General features: G+C 46.5%; 1 protein-coding gene across 1 annotated transcript in view; it reads right to left on the bottom strand.

The window, feature by feature from the left end:
- The window catches only part of LOC144124252 (uncharacterized), a 61,284-nt gene that overhangs the window by 9,051 nt on the left and 33,602 nt on the right, over nucleotides 1-18,631 (bottom strand). The window contains exons 14-17 of the mRNA XM_077656894.1: nucleotides 7,936-8,273; nucleotides 5,489-5,592; nucleotides 3,969-4,123; nucleotides 1,922-2,090 (exon numbers count right to left, since the gene is read on the bottom strand). Of these exons, the coding sequence (XP_077513020.1) occupies nucleotides 1,922-2,090; nucleotides 3,969-4,123; nucleotides 5,489-5,592; nucleotides 7,936-8,273 (766 nt within the window). The remainder of the gene's footprint in view (nucleotides 1-1,921; nucleotides 2,091-3,968; nucleotides 4,124-5,488; nucleotides 5,593-7,935; nucleotides 8,274-18,631) is intronic.

Below are 18,631 nucleotides of genomic sequence, written 5' to 3'. Positions count from 1 at the left end.
TACGCTCGATGTCATATAGTATACGCTATCAATAATAATGAGTGTGTCATCTCTGATTTAGTAATGGTGTATCCGTTTTCTTTATCGACGAGGTGTTCTACAAAAGAAGGAGACGCATACATGACAAGAAGACAAGCGCAGCAATAACTCGCCACTAATTTATATTCACAGCACAGATGCCAAAATGCAGGAGCGTTGGCAATAAATACAAAGAAAACTTTACAGCGCAGGCATGTTATGGTGTCTTCGAAGAACTCTCTTTAGTTAGCATAAAGGGCAGTGGACGCCATGCTGATGCGGTTTGATTGTTTCTTTCGTTTCAAGTTTGCCTCTAGAGTTGTTCGTGTGTCTCGGGTTCCCGCTATTTGCTTCGACGGTGCGATTTCTGGGAAGTAGCTGTCATCTAAATTCAGTGCACCTCGCATGCCAGATGCTGTCCGTCTAGAATTCCTGTGCAACTAGAATTGCTTTAGCAACGAAACAGCAATGCACTTTCGTCTATCAGTACATGTTAGAAAGCTGACAGATCGTCATATGAGCAGTCAGGAAGCAAAAGCAGTTGAACGAAGCCAACTAACCTGTCGAAGCTCAAAGTATAGCACTTTTTTATCGTGCTGAGTTAACGGAAGATTGCCGGTATGAATCCTCCAATCAGCCTACGAGCGCATAAAAGGTAAATGTGGACATTATAAATTATGGGTAACTAGATGACCGAGCACATAAGACAACAGAAAATAAAGCAAAATAACTATAGAGGAGGAAAAGCTTTTCAAATAAACACTCCAACCAAATTCTACTATCTCCTAGCATGCTTAAATTCCTTGTTTGCTTAATTGTCACAATAGGGAGCGGTAACAACACTTTCTATTTTATCTTTCGGCGTGGGTGGAAGATTAGGCTGCAAGAGGCTGGAATGCTTGAGCAGTTTGCCGGTCAACCATTCCCGCCTTTGTCCTCTTACAAGGGCGCTATAGACTATTAAAGGGGCTCTGAAACGCCTTCCGAGGAGAGCACATTAACTCACTTAATCACTGCACTGCGTTGCCAGAAAAACCAGAGCCAAGTAATACTCTTCTACACGCAGCAGACGACCCACAATCACGTGTAAAAGTTGGCGAGCCCTTCCCGGCGGCTTTTTCATGCTCGGTCCCTCCTCCGTCCCCCTCATCTGCGTAGACATGGTGAGAGGTGGCCATTGGTTAGATTCTTGCAGACGTCAGGCAGCTACCGTGGCCGCGGCCAATAAGCCGCCTAGCTCCGGCGGGTCGGGAAGCTCCGCTCCCAGAGGGGGGTCGGCGAAAGAGCGCCTACCTTCCAGCGTGCAAAAAGTAACGAGAGGAGAGGGGAAGGCGCGATGACGCGGAAATACAAATTTTAACTACAGATAACTCAGCTTCTACAAAGCGCATTTAAAAAATCCTTGCTGTACACTGTTCGTGGAGCGGCGTGCTTCAATATCCCAGGCATGCCGAAACTTTATTAGAGCCCCCTTCACAGCCCCTTTAAGAGTGCGCTTTTCATGCAAGCACCGTAATGGTCCTCATAATTTGGCGGCCAACATTGAGCATATACGTTCTCTATATTATCAGCGAAGATTGTTTCGCGCTTCAAAGATCGCATAGAATAAGCAACATTTGTGATTCACTTTGTAAGTCTAAAACTGCAATCTGCGTACGCGCTACTCGCAACTTGTGTTTTTCCCTCCCCAATGCATGTATTCCCTCATTGCTCACCGTCCACCGTCCTCAGCAAGGCCCTTTTAACAGTTATAAACACAGACTCCACAATAAATTGTCCTCTTATGCCTCGCTATTAAAGGTGAACTCTTGCGCTAACAAGGAGAATATTGAATAAACTGGAGTGCTCCGTGTTACAAGAAGTGAAACACTTGACAAATCAATCGTATAGCGGTATTGCTTACCAGAACAGAATTACGAGAAGCACGCTGACGCCCGCGTTTGTGGCGATGAGAACTCTCCAGTTCTGTACAAGGTACGCGAGCCATGGAAGCGACGTGGCCATCACAGTCCAGCTCGTACCCCACAGGAAGGCCACCAGCGTCCTGCTTTCGGACATGGTGTACTCCATCACTGCGAAGTGCATATTTTTGAAACGGTTCATCATAACTGATAAGAGAGGAGTAAAAAACATCTGGCAACGATGCTTTAATAATAATAATTGGTTTTTGGGGGAAATGAGATGACGCAGTATCTGTCTCATATATCGCTGGACACCTGAACCGCGCCGTAAAGGAAGGGATAAAGGAGGGAGTAAAAGAAGAGAGGAAAAAAGAGGTGCCGTAGTGGAAAGCTCCGGAATAATTTCGACCACCTGGGGATCTTTAACGTGCACTGACATCGCACAGCACACGGGCGCCTTAGCGTTTTTCCTCCATAAAAACGCAGCCGCCGCGGTCGGGTTCGATCCCGGGAACTCCGGATCAGTAGTCGAGCGCCGTAACCACTGAGCCACCGCGGCGGGTCATTAATTTTTCATTTTTTTAAGCCAAATAAACGGATGAGTACTGTGTTTAGATGACTTAAAAACAGGACTGAAAAACCCACATGCTGGCAAGCTCTTTCCTCCGGACATTTATTAATAATTGCTGCTGAACAAAGTAATGAAAAAAATTGCCGACGTTTACGCCTGCTGCGTATATCGCAAAATTCAGCGATAGACGCGCCCTCTAGCTCTCTCAACTCGAGACACGGGCGAGGACGTTCGTGTCTCGAGTTGAGCTATGAATCAACTGTAAAGCGCCACCAGAGCGTAAAAGCGGCGCTGCTGTCACTGAGTTTTATGCATTACCCACCATGGTGTAAACTAAATGTGTGGGGACAGATCTGCAGATGTTATCAGGCAACGCGCTTGTAAGCAACTTCCCTAAGTCCCTGTGCTCTCCACGTTCAGCCCACCGCATGTTTGCGGGAAGTGATTTCCCTACACACGGCCTTATTTTTTCTTAGGGCACTCTCTTTATTCGTTAGGATTTTTTTGTTACACTGATAAATACGAAAAATGTCTACCGTTTCTCGTCTACTCTACACACCCCCTTCCCCCTAGAAATTTAGACATCCCCCTAATTTCATTTCCTGGAGAAATCCCTGTTTCCCGCCTGTGTGTAGCGCTCAGGGTTTGTCGGTGCCTTACGACCGAGCGTTCCATCCGATGACGACAAAGAAAGCCCGACATGCAAGCTGTTTTCGCTTTAATCATATACGAACTCGCCCGGCTCGTTTCCATATTATGATAGAAAAGCACAACACCGATAAGTAGCGAAAAAACCTAAGGACAGCACTGCAAAGATAGATTAATTCTGGTTTTTATGGTTTGCGGAAAGGACGATGCACTTTGCACGAGGTGACACTGAATTCTGACGCACTACGATGAATTTGAAATATGGCGTGGCGTGCCACATTAACGCGCTGGTTCCGTGATGATCCTTGCTTCGGAGGAGGCAGAAAATTGGGGTGCAAGAAACGTGATCAGGAAAACGTAATTGTCACACGACCAACGATTGTCCGCAGCGATTGTTCGTATCGTGAGTGTTTTCCTTTCGTTGTGTTCGTCTTTTTTTGCGCTGCATTTATGTCGAAGCTAAGCGACCAACTTGCCCAAAATCTCTCGTCTTACTAAATAGACCAACAATTACTTCCCAAGGACAATTTGGAAGTATTTTTTCTTCCTCACTGAGGCACAGATTATCTGGACAAATGATTCCCTTAACTATGTTTCAAGCTCCTTGAAGAAGTAAAAAAAAAGTTGTTCTTGTGCTGAAAAATACGTGCTTCCTTTTGAAATGCTTCAACGAAGGCTTATCTTCGCTTCCCGAACATAGCCTCCGAGCCGCCTCATGATCGATTTAATTTTTTACTGCGCATAAAAATGTGCAGCTCCCCTTCCCTTACATTTAGCGTCTGTCCATGGATGCGCATAGTGCGCTTTCTGCAGATAGCAGTGCGACCCACCTAATACGAAGACCGTTGTTGTGACCGTGTATGATCCTGATGCAGCGAAGAACTTGAGCACCGTGTAGCTATGAAAGTCGGAGAAAACGGCACCTAGCAAGTTACAGGTAGATCCCACACCGATGAGCAGCAGCGCAGTCTTTTTGCGTCCAATTCTGCAAAGATAAAACAAAAGCCTACTGTTAAACTCAAAGCCTCGAGAGAGCGCCATAGTCAACGAAATGTCGATCAATACGTGATTCAAGCTACAATACTGTCAGGATCGAAATTAGAGGCGGAAATTATGGTAGTGGCTACAAGGCTGCCGCTTTACTTCGTTGCAGTGAAGTTGCTACCACTGCAGTTACTGGTGCATCAACGTCATAACATGAGCAGCACACGTTTCGCTTCTTAAGCACGGCACATCTTGTTCTTGCTAAATCATTGTGTTTCCTAGCTTCCTATTTTTAGTCATGGCGTACTCTGGCCAGGCTTCTTCTGCACCATTAAAGTCACACTACATCACCACCATTCTCAACTTCGTAGAGAGCAACAGTATATGGCAAACACTGTCGAATCGAAGAATCTAATGAGATTACAGGAAATTCTTACGCTGCACAATATCTAAATATAGTGCATGCGTGCATCTACATATGCAATTCGTTTATAGTTCAGCGCGCTATTGTAAGGCTGCGAGTGCACTCAGAAAACAAGTTTCGCGCGTCTTCTTCGCCTTGGTCATGCATCGTACAGCTTCCATAACAGAGCTGAAGTGCTCTAATAAAGGCTGAAAAGCAAACAATGCGCCTCTAACACTTTTGACTGGCTGTATATCCATCACGTGATCGATGTATTATCACATGGAAACAAATATAACTCCGTCATTATCTTCATTACGACTCGCAAGCAGCGCAACAAAGCGCGCTTTTTGGCAGCTGCACTACAGCGCGATTCTCGCACGATGGTCCCTCTTTGGATGTAGCAACTATGAGAAACATAGATCGAAATGATACTCCAATCTTCATGACATTGCAAGATGCGTCATTGTGCACTGCCACCTACTGTCAGATTAATGAAAGAGACATAGAGTTTGCATCACATAATTAGGGTTTGTAGGTAATAGGTAAATATCTAAATTTCAAAAGCATCGATGACATTGCTGCTGTAACGTAGGTTCTTTTCATCCAAACTGTTCAGGGAAGGCAGAGGCATTAATAATTAAACAAGCGCCTTGTTATCCGCTCTTGCCGAATCGTTCCAATTCAACTAGACAGATTAGCTGGTTCTCCCATCGGAGCGCATTGGTTAATTAAATTAGACGTTCTGGTGATGTTGGCTGCAACGTGGTACAATGCACATTTTGTTAATTCGTATGTAAAATGTTCAGAACAGGTAAAACAAACGACAGCTCAAAAATACAAACCACTTTGTCCTGTCGCTGCATACAAGATCAATCTCTACACGTTGCTCGCCTACATGCATGCAACAATCAACGAAATACTTATAGGTCTTATACGATGTCCAGGCACCGATTAGCTTACTTGTCAGCGAGAAATCCTGAGAGCAGGTAACCTGCGATTGATCCTGACCAGTAGGCGGTGTGGACAGCGTACATTTTCCAGCTTTCGCCACATATCCACTGGTTCTGCGCAGTAAAAAAAAAAAAGTAATGTCATTTTATACGTCCCTTACTTAACTGTGTTTTAGCTCAAAAACTCATAAAATTGAAGGAGACACTTAAGCTCCGCCTTAACGATATGACGCGTTAGCGTTAATGGGTTAATGCCCTTATATGGAGGAATTGGTCCTTCTCTATTTAACATTCATAGATTCCTGGGAGTTCTCATACCCCTGCTGGCGCAGTGTTGCAGTGGTTAAACAAAGCTCCATTTCCCTTCGATGGCAAGTGCTGTCATCTATCGGTGGAGCTGTGAGAGCCAAGTTGCTATTCCCGAGCAACCATTCACGATCAATCATTAATTTAACTGTCACCTGTCACGGTGGACAGTTTGCCGGACACTACCCGGCCGATTTTTCGCTCACAACGCCAACTACCACGTCAACGACGACGCCGGATTTTCTGCAGGACGGGAGCCTTAGCGCAATCGCGTTCATTGTGGTGTGCGTAAGGTCGTCCTTTTTGTGGTTAAACTACACAGCTAAGAAGATGCACTTTTGTTTATTGAAATTCAGTTTTTCTTCACAATGAATTGTTTCAACCGGTCACATCTCAATCCATGTAGCGCAAGTCAACATAACATCAGACCTGAAAACTGCATGCAAAATCGCACTGTGGAGTTCGCTGACCATTCCGCGAACTCGTTGGTCTTGTGTTCTCAAGGAAGGCCGCTCCAGTGGGGTCGGAAGTCCCCAACAAAGGGGCCCGTCCTGTTCCTGCCTCCCCTTCGTACAGCGGACGTCCTCGTTTACGCCGCGCCGTCACGGGGATGACCCGCCGGGAAAAACGCTAACCAAGTACAGCTGTCGACATGTGGTTGTTAAGGGGCTGACGAGGTTTCGGGGGCGCACGGGATACGGCTGAGTATTAGCCGAGTGACCGGAAACCCACTATTCCCGTAACGACTGTGTTCATCTCGTGCGGTGTATTCAGTAAACACTTTAGGGATCGTTTTGTCACGTGTGCGAAAGAAAGTGGTAACGGCTGGGCCGTGGGAGCCGTGGGAGAGGGTTTTCGCGTTTGTGCTGTTTGTCTATTTGATTGCAACCTCTCCTTTCACAAATGTTTAATCAGCACTCTTTCCCCAATCTGTGATTAGTTGGCGGAAATCCTTATTTTCCTTTCCCTGACCACTGATTGGCGAGATGGGTCGTTTGTTATCTTATTGGTTGCTGTCCCCGCTAAGGGCGGAGACAGAGGGTTTAAAACCAAGCGCTCTGGGTTGAGCGGGGGCTGAATTCGTCTGGTCCACGATTTAGTCATGTAAATAGTTTTCTCCTTGCTTTGTTTCTTCTCGTTTTTTTACCTATGTTGTAAATAAATAGTTAACCTTCTCCTTTCCTTGAGTAATGTGAATCTTTGCGAGTAGAACCACCGGGTCATCAAGAAACTCGGATTTCATCATCAAGTAGTTTCCTCTCATCGCCACCTGAAGGGGGAAATTCAACTCGCACTTTCCGCGATTTTCTGTGAGCACTGCTGCACTTTCTTGTATTTTAAGTCACCTTTCACCATACAGTTTACATGTTTTCTCTTGATTTAAATATGGATCCTTCGCTTCTTAGTTTGTTTCATGTCCAACATTCTTGGACAAAAATTTTGAGAATTGGAAAATTGTACGATACTTGCATCGAAATATTGAAGGTATTGGTCCATTCTGGTATGTAGCAAAATCTTTCTTTTAAAGTACTTCCATCGCTCGCATCGAGCAGTTAAAACTGCCATATAAAACTAATGAGGAACGCTTTTGACGATAGCAAAAACGTTTATAGCAAAAAAAAAGGCAAGCCTGCTGACGGGAGATTTGCGTATATATTGATTGTTATAGTGAAATCCTGTAATATATGAAAAAATTGCGCTCATAAACCCTTCCTTGTTAAAAACTGTTTGTCAAGACTTGTTGGGTATGGCTACCTGTGCAACGTTTTTATTTTACATTGTTTTTCAATAAATATAGAACAGCAGGGTACATTCCATAATTTGCCTTCTTGCTTGCACTAGTACTTGCCATCAGCGTTTTCTCACTCCTGAAATAGGGCTTATATTATGTGCAAAAGTAAAACAAAACGATGCTATTGAATCAATTCATCAATTATTTCTTCGGTTTGCGCGCTTTACCTCGAGGCAGGTAAATGTGCGGATGGTGCCAAATTATCAACGCAGCTGGGTAAAATAGCCAACACATCCGTACGGCGGGTGAAGCCATATCCACATCGACACCAAGCTGCACAAAGTAATATCGTAAGTCTTTGCACTCAGTGACTTATTGTGCATTCGTGAAGATCCGCAGGACAGCTATCGCATACGCACCTCCATTGTGACTGTTGTGAAGAATTCGGACGGGTCAAACTTCCACCCTGTGGGACAGAGATCGTCACTGCCGTCGGCAAAACTGATATTGCCGCCGTCGCTGGACAGGCTCACCAACTGGCATCGTCGACGCGGCAGCGCAGTGGTGTTCACGAAGTCTTCGAGTGATGTTCCGTTGAAGAAGCACCACTGGCTGGGAGGCGCAATGAGCAGGAACACGTGGAAAAAGTAGCACAGCGTCGTGTTCCAAGTGGTCAGGATAAGAGCTCCGATCATGATGGTTTTGTTGAACAGACCGAAGCCGCCCACTTCTCTGAGCACTTTCTCGAACTCCATGGCTTATTTCACTCCCTGCGCGGAAAGTACGTATTCGTCAGGTTTTCAGTGAAGTCCTTCGTATGTATTAAAATCGACAACGGCATAAAATGCTCGATCGACTAGACAAAAGTCTGTACCCTGGAAGCTCGCTTACGCGGCACAGTACCACAAAATGTGAAGCAGCCGCCGCGGTGGCTGAGTGGTTACGGCGCTCGGCTGCCGGCCCGAAAGACGCAGGTTCGATCCCGGCCGCGGCGGTCAAATTTCGATGGAGGCGAAATTCTAGATGCCCGTGTACTGTGCGATGTCAGTGCACGTTAAAGAACCCCATTTGGTTGAAATTTCCGGAGCCCTTCACTATGGCGTCTCTCATAGCCTGAGTCGCTTTGGGACGTTAAACCCCCATAAACCAAACCAAACCAAACAAAATGTGAAGCACACTTGCGGTTTCAGTCGCTTTCACCTGAGTACACTGTCATGTCCAGCTGCGCCTACCGTAGTCTCAAAGTCAACGTCAAGAAACTGAAGCCGTTCACTACGCCATTTTCCGAGCTGCATATAATGAGCCGCAAGGCCTGGCCTTGCCCTCTCTTGGCCTCGTAACACTCAAAGTATGTGGACCTACTCTCTTGAATAACGCCATTAGTATTTTGTTCGCGACCTCAACTCCCAGCCTGGATTCTTCACCGACTGCAAAATATAAACACACAACATAGGTGACGAGCACGGGATTGAGCAACCAAGGAATCCAGCAAATCAGCATCGGGGAACGATAGTGAGGCAACTCAAGAAGCATCAAGTTGCGCAGCGAACGGCACCCCGGCCAGAGGAGCACGTATCGTTTGGGCCAACCAGAATCGTGCGACGAGTCATCCGACGGCTGACCGCCGTGCGAAAAAATATTTGCCTCGTACTTGCAAGTTAACCAAGTCGCCTAGGATGATAAGGTACGCAATTTTCTGGGCCTTGTCGATCCCAAGACATACGCACTCCAGAACTCGCAGTCAGCGCCGGACCTGCCACCGGCTAGAACGTTCGACGCACTGAAGAGCTCGTTGGGAGAAAACCTGGCGCCGCATACCTCGGTCACAGCAGACTGAGCGAAATTATACAAGCGATCTCCACGAGACAGTGACAGCACTGCAGAATTCTGCCGGAGAACTGCGTAACTTTGCCCAAACGTGCGATTTCGAAACGTTCCTCGACCAGTCATTGCGCGATAGTTTCCTGTCTGAAGCTCAAAGATATCCAGCGCGTCCTGTTTGCAGAAGGAAAGAGGCTGACGTTTCTAAGGCAGCAGAGCGATGGTAACCACAACGAAGAGCACCGCCGCCGCGGCGGGCGCATTGGAAGGAGCGGGGTCCACGTAAACAGAGGAGCGTCGACGCCGGCAGTGGTGTCAGGTGCCTGCAAGAACCGGCCAGTCAAGAGCGCGTCGATGGCTAGCTCTTTTCACTGCGGCTTCCTGAATCATGTGAGCAGAAGCTGCCCGCACGTTAGGCGTACATGCGTCAAGTGCCGAAGAAAGGTCATCTTCAGCGAAACTACCGCAGTACTGCACGGAACGAAGAATAATCCTATAAGAAAGTGAAAACGCTCGCGGAAGTGGATGACGGCGGCCTGGTCGACAAAAATGCCGGGAAGAGTCAAGACCACGCGCCAATTACTTTCGCGGTGACGGTTGACAAAGAGCCGCTTTTAATAGAAATAGATCCGGTGCCGCGGTGTCCACTCTAGGGCAGCAGTTTAAGAAGCGTTTGTGGTAACAAGAATCTCTCACCGACTTTGCTGAGGCTTTACACGTGCACGGGAGCATTCGTAGTGCTGGAAGGTGTGGCTGACGTTGAGGTCCGGCACAACGATCAAGTTGAAATACTGCAACTGTACGTTGTGGACGGAAGTGGTCCTCCCCCTTCCGGTCGAGACTTCCTTCGGACCATCCTTCTGAAGTGAAGCAGCATCTTGCACCTATTGCACCTCCAAGTTGCACCTGCGAACTGCTCTCAAGGGCCACGACAAGGCTCGTTTCGAAGGGCATTTTGAATCGCGGTTCCTGGGTACGGCGGACAAATGTTCATTCCTCCACGAAAAGCTTCATTTCCACGGGCACCTCATTTCTGAAGAGGGCATCCAAACTTGCCCCCAGAAGATGGCTGCGCTCATGGACGCTCATGGTGTAAACAAAAGCAGCAGCTGCAGTCCTTCTTGGGCATAGTTAACATTATGAAAAGTCTGCTCCGAATCTGCCTACTCTCGTACACCCATTCAACAAGCTTCTGGAGCAAGGCACGGCTTGGCGCTGGATGGAGGCATCTCGAAAATATTTTCGTCCCATCAAAGCTGCCATAGCAGGTTTGCCCATTTTGGTGCCCTACGACCCGGATAACCTGTGGCAACTGGCCTGTGACGTGTCGAAGTACGAGGTAGATGCCGTGTTCTCTCATTTCGTCCAAATGTAAAGGTCTGTAAAGCCAGTGGCGTATGCTTCGCGCACGTTGTCGGACGCTGAGGACTACAGTGAGCTTGAGAAAGTAGCTCTCGCGCTAATCTTTGGAGTGAAGAAACTTCCACCAGTACCTCTGTTGGTGAAGCATCACGCTAGTCACAGACCACAAATTGATGCAAACATTTACGGATGTGAGGCCGGAATCCTACCAATCCCAGCAGCTCGCCTTCAATTTGGGCCATAATATTGTCCACTAGCGATAACGCTAAGACAGCCTGTCTTTCAAGATTGCCAATGAAAGATACAGGAAGTGCAGTCGGCAGAAGAAAGTGAACAGTTTTACACTATGTGATTAGAAACACTGTCTGTCACAAGCGCTGACATTACACGTGCTACACATCAGGATACGACACTCAGCCAAGTCTTGGAGAGGACTCGGAACGGTTAGCCGTCATCTATCCTGGATGGGAGATAGAAGCCTTTTTTGAAATTTCCAGAACCCACGCGCCACCAATCCTGCTTACACTATGGCATACGTGCCGTAGTTTCTCAAAGGCAGCAAGCCTCATTGTTATAAGAGTTACATGACGGGCACCCAGATATTGTGAGAAGCAAAGAACTTGCACGGGGTTGCGTGTGGTGGCCACCGATAGATGCTGACCTCGAAAAGCACGTCGAAAGCTGCCAAGCTTGTAAGGAGCAACGTTTGCTTAACGTTTGGAGGAACACAAGCGCCGCACCGCTGCACCCGTGGTCGGGACCGACACTGCCTTGGCGAAGACTTCGCTTGGATTTTGCGGGCCCCAGTGCCACCAGATGTGTTTAGTCGCAGTTCACGCTCATTCGAAATGCCGGTGCCAGCTGTGCATTCATCCTACTATGACTCTGCGTCACGCAGGCCCGCTGCGGTCCGGGATACCTGACGCTGCTGCGCACGGTAGCGGATCACGCGGTCGACGAGCGAGGAGAACGCCGGTACACAAGCCGCCGAGACACGAGCTGCAAAAATACAAAGATTCCAGGGACGCCATCGGAACGACGAAAGAGAGACGCGGCCTATTCGAGTTAAGCGACAGTGATGGCCGTCTGCACTCTGCAGGTCCACAACCATCCGAAGAAAATTAATAAAAAAGTGTGCACTCGATAGAGCTTCCAGCCTGCGGCCGTCAATCTGAAGTCACCGTTAAAAGTCATACGTTGGCAGTGAAAACAATTCAGTGCATGGCAGAAGTGTTTGCTCATTTCGATGTACCTGAAACTGTGGTAGCGAAAAACGGCCCGCAACACACGCCGTTACACTGAGAATCGCATGCTTGTAATCTTTCAGCATATTCGCTAGTTCGGTTCACTGTCTGACTTAACGCAACAAAAATTGTCTGAGCTGGAAGAGCTAGGGTCTCCTAGAACGCTGCTCTTAGAAATACTTGGAGAGGTGGCGCTAGTCCTGTCTTTCATGGGTTCATCCTCTTGCCTTCGCGCCAGTTGGCAATCGTGCTGAGTGCGTAGATTTAATCGCCAGGCTAGCTGACCTATGAGCTTCTTTTTTCTGGACGTCTTATTGAATCTAATGTTTGTCGCATCACTTGTCTCAACATTTCAGTATCTTGGTGCAAAAATTCAGGCAGGATGAACTTCGATCATTCGTTACTGCTCTCGCTTACGTATCCTCAATACAGAGGCTGCGCAGCAAGACATCTGTACCGAAACTACATTCGGATACGCTGCACGTTTTTCGTGATGTCAATTAATTCTAGAGCATGCCTGCCGAAGGTGAAGTGTCCGCATTCACAAAACTCTGACGCTGAACCATCCTCCTTATAATTTAGTCTCATGTTGAATTATTAGTTCTACACAAGAAGCAAAAATCAAACATGGAATTAATGCTTTGTTTATTCGCTTTTAAAATCCTTCTTACCACCAGAACTTTCTCGACTGCAACTTTGTGTTCCTTGCTTTTTGTATTGAGAGAGCACGCATTCTTGAAAGATTGGAAAGCAGTTATCATCCTAACAAGAATTTGCAAGGAAACTTTTCTGTTATAATTATTAAGGTTTTTGTTGCCGTGGATGAATTTCTAGCCTTTGTTTATTTCCTAAGATTCGACTTCATATCCTCCATGCGTTTCATATCGCAATGACCACAGTGAAAAATTAGCTAAAATGTCATGTCGCACAATACGCGTTTTCAGATTTATTCCTGGCACAACCCACGAATGAAATTTCCTTCCCGCGTAAACAGTTTTTATTGAGGACCGTTAGCATTTCTGCAAGACATTCCACAAAATTGTTTAATGACTAAGCCTTATACACATCTTTTGTTCAGTTCGGTGCTGTTCTATTTTATTTTAGCATTCATGTTCCTGCTTTCCTCTGTAATGAAAGCGCAATATTCCTCTACATAAATGGAAGTTAGGTGTCCAAAACTGCTTCCAGTGGCGCTAAGAGGAGCCACACCATGGTTTGGAAATCTGGTGAAGAAGTTTAAGAAAATAATAAATATTATACACCTACCGTTTTTGGTAAAATTTTTGCACATAGTAATAAGGTTCACCAGTACTACGTCATAAAAAGAACGACAACATCTATTACCTCGACATGCCTTGTTTCAATGTGTCATGGTCGTTGACATATATGCCACCTAATGTGTGCCATGACGCCAATTTACGAAAAGCAGGACTCTGTTTAAAATCTCTTGTCTTGCGCCTGAGGCAATTGTCAAGAGATTGGGTATACCGTTATAGCAAGTTTTCAAGTATGAGTAACACTTTGAGGTCGGTAACTGTCATTCATCGGAGCTTTATTTATTTATTTATTTATTTATTTATTTATTTATTTATTTATTTATTTATTTATTTATTTATTTGAAATACTTTACAGACAGGGCATTGTGTAAGAGGGGCGTCAAATTTAAACAATGCATTTGTAACAGATTAGGCAATAGAGACTGGGGAAATATTCAGCAAAAATATGGGAACTCTTGAGAAGAGTACAAAGCAATTGACAAAACAACGGGGAAGTAAGAAAAGGAAATACACAATACGCAGTTATTTCCAGTGAACATCGAAAAGCGCTTGTGCGTGCATATTCTTCTGTTGGCGCCGTTTATGTCTACCTCTCAGACGCTTGGAAGCAACATGTGAGTACCCGGCATACAGCCTACTATTTAATTCATTATTTCGCTGCTTCTTTCTGGCGTAATCTAATCGAAGTGCACAAATCGGCTGTCTTTGATGACCTTCTCTTTCTACCTTTCATTATCTGTTCTCTTGTTGTCTATAAGGATGCTCTGCCACTCAAAACGTATAACTGTTTTTTTTTTTTTACACGCACTGTAAGGAAAAGAGTTTCCCTTTCTTGCAGTTCAGTGAAACACGCATCAAAAATCGAATTATTGTCTCCGTATAGCCAGATTAGTGGTTCGTGAGCTTACCAGAGCGCTGGTTCTGAAGCAATCTCTTATTTCCTAACAGGTACAAATGTGCTTCAAATTCTTGGCGTCCCCTTGTCTCAGCGACGAAGCTGCTTGTGTCCCTGCGTCCTGCTGACCCGCCTCGTATTCCTGTTGCGGCTGCTGCTGGGATCAGACGAGGCTTCGCGCGTGATGAAACCGCCTCGGGGCCTGCTTTATAACGCCTCGTGGGTGCAGACAGCCGTTGTAAAGATATGCGTCATGTTAAACCCTCCTTCTGCACGATAGCCGGACCCTGAGGCAGCGACGACCAGTTTCGCGATGGATGGCCCGTGCTCGCGTGTCGTCAGGATATATCCTCTTTAAGACCGCTGCTTTGCAGCGGCAAGGTCCCCCTAGTAAGTGATGGTTTTGTTTATGGGGGTTTAACGTCCCAAAGCGACTCAGGCTATGAGGGACGCCGTAGTGAAGGGCTCCGGAAATTTCGACTACCTGGGGCTCTTTTACGTGCACTGACATCGCACAGCACACGGGCCTCTAGAATTTTGCCTCCATCGAAATTCGACCGCCGCGGCCGGGATCGAACCCGCGTCTTTCGGGCCGGCAGGCGAGCGCCATAACCACTCAGACACCGCGGCGGCTCCCTAGTAACTGAGGCTCGGAATAAATATCTGATGGGAGAAACACCAAAAGCGACAGGTTGGAAAGTGAAAAGAAAGAAATATCTGAAAGTCAGCTTAACATTGACTATTGGCGGCACTGGATGAGTTGTATGAATGCTTCATACGAAAATTGTCACGCTAGCCTGCATTCCACTCAAAGGATAGATATTACTGCGCTTTGCCGTTATAACCTAGTGCACGTGCGAAAGCATGTGTTTATTCCTGAGTTGGAGGGGACACTTAAACTCCGCCTTAAGGGTATGACGCGATAGCTTTAGTGGCTTAATGCCCATATATGCAGAATTTGTCATAGCGCAAAACATGACAAACGTAACTAAGCAGTCAGGCTGCCGACCTAAAACAGTCTGTGCCATATAAGCAAACTGAGTTGCCTAATTGGAGTGATTTGCTCTTTTCCTTCACCTTCTGCCCGTTAAGACTTACATCGGACTGTGAATTCTAAGCAAACAAAGCTGCCTAATTAAGCTCACTTGTTCTGTTGTTGCGCTCTCTCCTTATTCGCTTTTTCACGGCAGAGAGGTCCAGTAGTAAATTGTCAACAAAACGAAGGTGGTGCCAGAGCGGGCCAGACGCAATCGTGACGGAGCAAGCTACGTGCAAGCTGATAACGGACACGTCAGTGCCATAAAAGTATGCGCATGCAACTCTCTACATCCGCGCAAGTGTGAAGTCATGACGAAATGTGTACGTCACGTGCTAAGCACGCTTGCACCGTATACCGTCAAAATTGCATAGAATGGCTAGGAGAGAAGGATAAATGCGTCGAGTGGGAAGGAATGAAAGTTTCTTTGCTCTTGTCTTGTATGCGTTGTTTTCCCTCCTGCAAACAATCGAGAATATGGGTTCATGGCTGGCCTTGTCAATGAAAGTCTCAGTTTGATAGCATAGACATTTTTCTAAAGGACGGTAACTTAAAGAGCGTACTAGAAGAGACACTCTTCGCCACAGATAACTCAGCGCGCATGCGACGTATAACTACCTTGTGTGCGATAATGACGTCTTAGCACTTCGATAATGTTTATAGTGACGTAAACGTCGAAGCAGCAGATGATGCGTATGCGATCAAGGTTAGTGGATACGCTTCGATTTTTCGCTTTACGTTTGCGTATTCTGCAGTGTGACACTAATAAATCGAAACCTAATCAAGTTTGTGCACCAAAACAACGCTGTAGGCTGTGACATGTGTCATTGTACGGGCCTCCAGATTAACAATTTCGAACACTTCTCGGGTGTTTTAAAGCGAAAGCTTTACTACTCCAGCCAGCGATCCAATTCGGCTCGTAGCGCACTTCAGCAGTATGCGCGGCCCCACGAACGACCTTGAGCCGCCGTTGCCTAACAACGCCGCAGCCACGCTCCAACAGATGGCGTCGCCGTCGACGCCACTGCCGTCGCCGCTCGCTCCACCAGATGTGCTCCGCTGGGGAAGAGGGAGAGAAGGTGTCGCCTCGCGGGGTGTATATATATATATATATATATATATATATATATATATATATATATATATATATATATATATATATATATATATATATATATATATATATATATATATGCGCTTCGCCTCAGTGAACTCTAGTCGTTACGGAGAGCGCGAAAGAGACGCAACAACGACAGCACGAAGCGAGGAAGAGACAACGTGCTCAAGAGATGCCAGAAGAACGCGCCGCACGACTCGAGAAGCGTCGTAACGAAGATGCGGCTAGAAGTCGTGCCACGTCCCGGAGTGACTCTTCAACTGCGGAAGAGACCGGTTTGAGTTCTCGAGAGCGCCCAGAATGAGACGCTGCGTAGACGACGTACCGAGGAAACCAAAGCTTTCGCAATTCAACTGGCGTTAACGAGAGCTAAACCGCAGCCAATTTTTCTGTTTAACACCGTCGCAATTTGGCGATGTATACGTCTGAAATGTGCAGCGTCTTTTCCTGCTCTCCACCGGAGGGGGGGGGGGGGGGGGGTGCTGCCACTGCCGAGTGATTCCGAGTCCAGAGGACCTCACTGCAGAATCTGAACCTTATGAAACACCAGATGCACTCGCACACTTTAAACGCCTGTAACGGCCGTTTCGTTGATACGTTTTATCTAATGGCCTTAAGGACTGTGATTACTGGAATTCAAAGTGACTTCTTTAGGATATAATCGAACTGCACGGCACCCGCCCTCCTGAGCAAAAAATCGCTGCGCAAACGCCTATCTTTAATTTTGCATCTTTTTTACGCATTTTGCGCAAAGGCCACACCAATTCTGCGAATGATTAGTTTTTGGTTGCATTGTTACCGAAGCCGGCAACAGCACACGCGCAATTACCAAAGGCGCAGATCTGCATAGCCAAAATTCCTTCTTAATTACAAGCTTAACTGCGTGCCGTAAACTAAAGTCTACAGAGAGTATCCGCGCAGTACTAGATTCTGTTTCTATTTCCTCATTTCTACTAAATCAAGTAACTACTTTTTATTTAAAAACTTAGCAGGCTATGACTATATAATCCAATTTAAAAGGCAATAATTGCGAAACATGAACCGTTTCTTTTATTTGCTCAGTTTTTATCACCGCTCGTAACATCAATATATAACATTGGTTTTCCCGATAAATCCAGCCAACTGAAGCTGCTTAGGATGACTCTCATTAAATCGCGAAAATAAATCAATCCGCTGTAGAGAGACGCTCCTTCCGATTTCAGGCGGGCAGCTACCTTCAGAGCATCTGCACGATAGGTCCAGCTGTGCGACCACGACTAAATATCACGCGTCTAAGGAGACATAAATTTCATGCACAGTTTACTGTGTCCAGAAACTTTTCAGCGATTGGGCTTACTGCTGACTGAGCGCGCGGAGCCGAAAGCGATGTCTCGAGATGTGTAAAGAGGACCGAGCTAGCGTTTTAAACATCGGAATACAACCGGCTGTCAGAGATATGAGGATAGCGGCTGCAATTGCCACCCTCTGGCTACGCAGTGGTTAGATAGACGCTGTTAACAGCGTACTGCATCCTGAGCCGCCCCCGCATGCGTTAGCCTATAGTGAGATTGTTAATGTGGCTACAATTACGACGATATATGTATATATAAACTCACAACGGGAGCACGTACGTTTGTGTGTGTGTGTGTGTGTGTGCGTGTGTGTGCGTGTGTGTGTGTGTGTGTGTGTGTGTGTGTGTGTGTGTGTGTGTGTGTGTGTGTGTGTGTGTGTGTGTGTGTGTGTGTGTGTGTGTGTGTGTGTGTGTGTGTGTGTGTGTGTGTGTGTGTGTGTGTGTGTGTGTGTGTGTGTGTGTGTGTGTGTGTGTGTGTGTGTGTGTGTGTGTGTGTGTGTGTGTGTGTGTGTGTGTGTGTGTGTGTGTGTGTGTGTGTGTGTGTGTGTGTGTGCGCGCGTGCGTGCGAGCGAGCGAGCGAGCGAGTGAGTGAGTGAGTGAGTGAGTTGGATAATGGATTGGACTGACTTCAGTGTTTAACGTCCGAAGCGATACATGGGCTGTGAGGGACGCCGTACTGGTTGGGCTCTGGATTAATTTAGACCACCTGGGGTTGTTTAGCTTGCGCTGACATCGCACAGCACACGGGAGTTTTTGTATTTCGTCTCCATCTAATACGGCCGCCGCGGCCGGCATCGAACCGCGACTTCATAATGAGCGGCCAAACGTCAAAACCACGGAGCCACCGCGACTGGGGTGTTTGTAAGTGTGTACGCGAATAATTCATTATTTAACCTATTCCTTCATTTTATATTTCCTACCGGGCCAGCTGGCTTTCAAGACGAGTAGTTTTAAGCTCACTGAGGACAAATTCAGAGGGGCTGCATAATAGATATGATTATAATAAAAAAAATTGATGGCGATTACACCTATA

This window comes from Amblyomma americanum, chromosome 3, assembly GCF_052857255.1.
Source record: "Amblyomma americanum isolate KBUSLIRL-KWMA chromosome 3, ASM5285725v1, whole genome shotgun sequence".
Classification (NCBI taxonomy): Eukaryota; Metazoa; Arthropoda; class Arachnida; order Ixodida; family Ixodidae; genus Amblyomma; species Amblyomma americanum.
Note: the sequence above shows the minus strand (reverse complement) of the source record. Positions and strands in the feature narration are given on the sequence as shown.